The sequence below is a fragment of the Chelonoidis abingdonii genome, chromosome 2 (genome assembly GCF_003597395.2).
Source record: "Chelonoidis abingdonii isolate Lonesome George chromosome 2, CheloAbing_2.0, whole genome shotgun sequence".
NCBI lineage: Eukaryota > Metazoa > Chordata > Testudines > Testudinidae > Chelonoidis > Chelonoidis abingdonii.
Window position 1 is genome coordinate 172,796,322 of NC_133770.1, and position 4,916 is coordinate 172,801,237.

General features: G+C 41.4%; 1 protein-coding gene across 1 annotated transcript in view; it reads left to right on the plus strand.

The window, feature by feature from the left end:
• The window catches only part of LOC116820036 (glutamate decarboxylase 1-like), a 42,151-nt gene extending 37,568 nt beyond the window's left edge, over positions 1–4,583 (plus strand). The window contains exons 14-15 of the mRNA XM_032772228.2: positions 1,828–1,917; positions 4,333–4,583. Of these exons, the coding sequence (XP_032628119.2) occupies positions 1,828–1,917; positions 4,333–4,506 (264 nt within the window). The 3' untranslated portion in view covers positions 4,507–4,583. The remainder of the gene's footprint in view (positions 1–1,827; positions 1,918–4,332) is intronic.
• Positions 4,584–4,916: the final 333 nt, after the last annotated feature.

The following is a 4,916-nucleotide window of genomic DNA, read 5'->3' on the forward strand; positions in this document are numbered from 1 at the left end:
AGAGAGGAGACATGCTTCTTGGTATTGTGATGTAAAGAGGTTGCATCAGTAACTCTCAGGTTAGCCCAGAGAGGAAATTCTGGGTGGGAGAGAGGTGGGGGGAATGGTTTATTTCCCTTTGTGGTAAGACTCAGAGCCTCTGAGTCTTGGGGGTCCCCCAGGGAAGGTTTTGGGGAGACCAGAGGGAGCCAAAACCGTGGAAATTGGCTGGTGGCAGCGATATCAAATCTAAGCTGGTAATTAAGCTTAGAGGGGTTCAGGCTAGCTTCTCAGGTTATGAACGCTAAGGTTCAAATCGGAGTAGGAAAGCTATGATAGCACTTCATAGATAGGGTACATTCATATTGTACAGTAGAAATGAGTCTAGCCATAATATCCATTTCCTGAATGAACAGAGTATTTTTAAATTCTCTGTGTTGCTCATCCAGCCTCTGGGATTACAAACAAAGGTGGCAAACCAAATTTAGGTGATGGTTTTCTTTTGCAACAACATGGACAGTTGTAAACAATTAACTGGGCAATTAAGGACTTGATTCTGCCATATGCAGGGTAGAGCTGGTTGTAAATTTGTGGCTGCATTGACTGAACAGTTTTTTTCCACTGGAGATTTTTTAGTCTTTTTTTCTTGAGTTTTAACCTCCCTCTGCCGAGGGCCAGCTCTAGGCACCAGCGAAGGAAGCAGGTGCCTGGGGAGGCCAATAGAAAGGGGTGTCACGTCCGTTTGTTGTTGGGGCAGCACGTCTGGGTCTTCGGCAGCAGTTCGGTGGGGGGTCTCTCACTCCCCCTCTTCCTCTTCGGCGGCAATTCGGCAGCAGCTCAACCAGGTTTTTTTGTCTTCACCACTTGGGGCAGCAAAAAAGCTGGAGTCAGCCCTGCCTCTGCCCACCCACAGTGTTTGTGACCAGTTAGTGTTGCCCACTCTCCAAATTGTGTTGGCTAAGGACATTTTAGCCTTGCTCCAAGAGTTCTTACCCCCACGTCTGCCTATCCCCTGCCCAGCAATTAATCTTGTTTCCAATACTCCCCATCAGCCCCACCTCCATCAGATCAGCTCTTCTCCCCCTCCCCCCCACCTCACATCTGTCCCTCTTTTGGATGGCTGCAGCAGGGCTTTCCCTTTTTCCAGGATTGGGGTGGGAGATGCGGTTCCAAGAGCTCTTCACCCCTCACTCTCCTTTCCCAGGCCATATAATGCAGGGGAAAGGAAAAAGAGCAGAGGCCCCATCCTGCTCCCTTGGGCACAGGAGGAGACTGGGGAGGAGGAAGTGGAGCTACACTGGTCTGCTGAGCTTTTCGCTCTGTCCTTTCCCCTCCTGTGAGGAAAAGTGATCAGAGGGGGAAACTCTGCTGGCTTCCTGGGGCACTTAATTTCATGAGGAATCTAGACTTCTCATGTCATCACGATATGGACTCCAGTCCTCCCTGAAATCCTGGCACTTACCAAAAATTGTGAGAGTGGCAATACTACACTTAATCATGGAACTATTCATGTACATACCGTTAAGCACATGAATTAGTGCTCTGCTAGATCAAGGCCAGGCTGCTCAACACCTTGCAGGAGTGAGCTCTGTATCACATAGCCTGCTAGACAATCATCTCAAGAGTAACAACTTTTGTGGTAATTATCAATCTGGGCCAGTTTTGAAGAAGTGACCTAAAAGTAAAAGGTAGGATTTTCAAAAGTGACTTAGAAACGTTGGAGGGATGTTCAATGGACTTATGCCTACGTCATTTAGATACTATTGGTATTAAACTCTTGTTGACCTCAGACCTAATAGCATAATCATGATTATTGTTTACTGAGAAATAAACATCTTTGTTTTAAAGCCTGAACTCACCAATGTGTGTTTCTGGTACATTCCACCAAATCTTAGAAGAATACCAAATGGGCCAGAACGAGAGAAATTACTTCATCAGGTAAGATTTCTAGTATTGACATTCAGAGGTGACTAATAAGGCCTCTATTGATAGTTCTCAGTCTTCATACATCCCGTATTTTCATACAACCTTGTTGTTTAATCAGGATTCAAATGCTAAAGTTTGTGTGACATCTAAAGAAGAAAAACCATAATGTCACGGACACATCCTTAGTGTCAGAATTAGAGCACAGCAAGCTCTTTAAAAATTATGAACATTCATTCAGATAAAGAGTCCTTTGAATAGGTTTGAGAAGTTTTCTCTGACCATTTGTAGGAGTGACTCACCACACACAAGAATGATTACAGACCATTATTCCAAGTGTATCTGCAGCCCCCTTAAATGTTCTCTTTGGGCTTTGAAATCACTCAATCAGGAAACAGAAACAGGGACATGAGACTTAAGTGACCAGTCATAGAGCACTAATATCAAATTATGGTACCTAAATCAATAGTTGTAGTGAATAGTTTTCAAAGAATCCCCAGTCCAAAATGTTTGCATAAATCATTCATCAGATCATTTCAAATATGCAAAAATAGAAGGCTGAGATTTTTTTAAATGACTAATAATCTAGTGGACCTAAATATTTTGGTGCCCAATCTGAGACAATGTAAGGAGCCTCACTTTTCAGAGGGCAGGTTCTAAAGCACCAAAGTGACTTATCACTCTTGAAAATCTTGGCTCAAGTCCCTTTGTAAGCAGAGAAAGGGGCTACATTAATTGAGTAACTTGTTCACTTTATCAGAGTGGTAGCCGTGTTAGTCTGTATCCACCAAAACAACAAGGAGTCCGGTGGCACCTTAAAGACTAACAGATTTATTTGGGCATAAGCTTTCAAGGGTAAAAAACCACTTCTTCAGATGCATGAAGAAGTGTTCACTTTATATAGTTTACCTAGGTCTAGTCAATCAGCCCTCCTCTGACCTTGCTTAGCGTACAGAATTCATGGGAGTTGAGGCAATAGTATAGGGTGGTTGACATAGCTTTGCTGTCATTAAACACCATAAAATAACTTTATTGTACCTAGCTACACAGGACAACTTAACCTAGGTGAACACGTAAAAGGGGAAAAAATCTACAGTGCACAATCATTACATGATTTTAAAATGCTCATCTTGGTCAAATCAAACAGTCTTCTAAAACAAGGCTGTGCACTCTTCCTCAGTAAGGATTATTTTCATACCAAATTCCAGTTTTCAGATCTCATTGATTTGGGCTGCAGGGCCGTTCAGAAATGTCCAAGTGACAAGTGAGAGGATTCTATATGTTCACTTTCAATTCTGTATACGTACAATCTACCAACAGAGAACCTCTTAATAAAAATGCACAATGTAGCATATATTTGTATATTACACACAACTAAAATAACACTTGACCATGTGGCAGCAGCAGGGTGCCATGCAAAATATGACTTGGAGTCAGAATTCCCACTCCAGAGATCACATGTATTATAATAAGAAGGGGGCATGTTAGCATCCAAGGTTAGTGTGCAGGGCTCAGCTGCCCTAGATACTCAGGATTTCCAGGAAGTGCCACTGGTAGTGGCCTTGAAAAGTTGTTTTGCCTTCCCAATATTATGATAGGAGTTCTGCAATGATGGCAAATAGAAGAAAATTGGAACTCATAAATCAGACAGCCAACTATAGTGAAGATGTAGAAAAAAACCCACCTTGATTCTCATCGCAACATATTTAAAAAGCAATTAAAGTTGATAAGGAAAAAGGAGTAGGACACAACTTAGTAAACTCTACTTAAGGTATAAAAAGTGATGTAGAATAGCTCACATGCGCAACTCACTATTTATTGCAAATTGAAACTTTGCCGAAGGGGCCTGATTTTTCAACGTAATCTAACCTCTGATTTTGAGTTCCCACAATTTGGGTGCTGAGAATCTGTGATAACATCCACAAATCAAGCAAGTAACAAGGCAACGCTATGCTACATGTTTGTCTGCAAATTAAAAATTTTGTTCATCCATTATCTTGGACATATTACCAACCAAAATCTACAAGCCCCAGAATAGAAGCACCTTAAAATTTTAAGTGCGCAAAATTAGGGATAACAAATGAACTAGCATGACTGCAACTTTATAAGAATGTTGTCACTGAAATCAATGAGAGGTTTGCCTGTATATGGAGTGAGTAAAAGCTGAGTAAGGACTTCAGGATTTGTCCTTCTGTGTGTAATGTTAATATCGTATCTTATGTTAAATTAAAAACAGAAGGACAAATCCTAAAATTCTGTCTTCTTACTCAAGCAGAACTCACTGATGTCAATGGCAACAGTCTTATGAAGTTTTGATCATGCTAGCTTTTTTGTTATACTGTGACTTGCAAAGTCTGGCTGTAATGAGAGGGGGAGAAGTTTCCAAATATAAAAGGAAAATAATTGCAATGGCTGACTTTTTGTATACAGGTTGCTCCAAAAATAAAAGCACGGATGATAGAAGAAGGAATGACGATGGTTAGCTACCAGCCACACGGGGACAAAGTGAATTTTTTCAGAATGGTCTTTTCCAACCCAGCTACTAGGAAATCAGACGTTGACTTCCTCCTTGAAGAAATTGAAAGGCTTGGCAAGGATTTGTGATAACAGATGCTGCACTTTGAAATGGGCTCAATTTTGTTCTGGTATAATGGGCACCATTAAAAATGTTACATTTGCTACTCCATGTTAGTTTAATTTATTGTGGCACCTCCTGTTCTAAGGATAGGAAGATACTGCAGTTACTGGAGGTACCTAGAGTAATGAAAGCTCAACTTTTTTTTAATGGAATTCCCTTTAGACATGAGATCCTTCTTAACTGTATCTTTTTCCTCTCTGCCCCCTGGTTTGTTTTCTAGCAGAGCGGTGTTGAGGCTTCATATGCCTTCTGGGCTGCAGCACAGTGGACCAAGATTAAGGCTTACCTTTGTTTTCATAGGCTCCTTTGACGGGTCTCAGGCCCTATAAATACAGCACTTTTTTTGTCATTAGTTAGAGAGCAGAATACAGAGGCA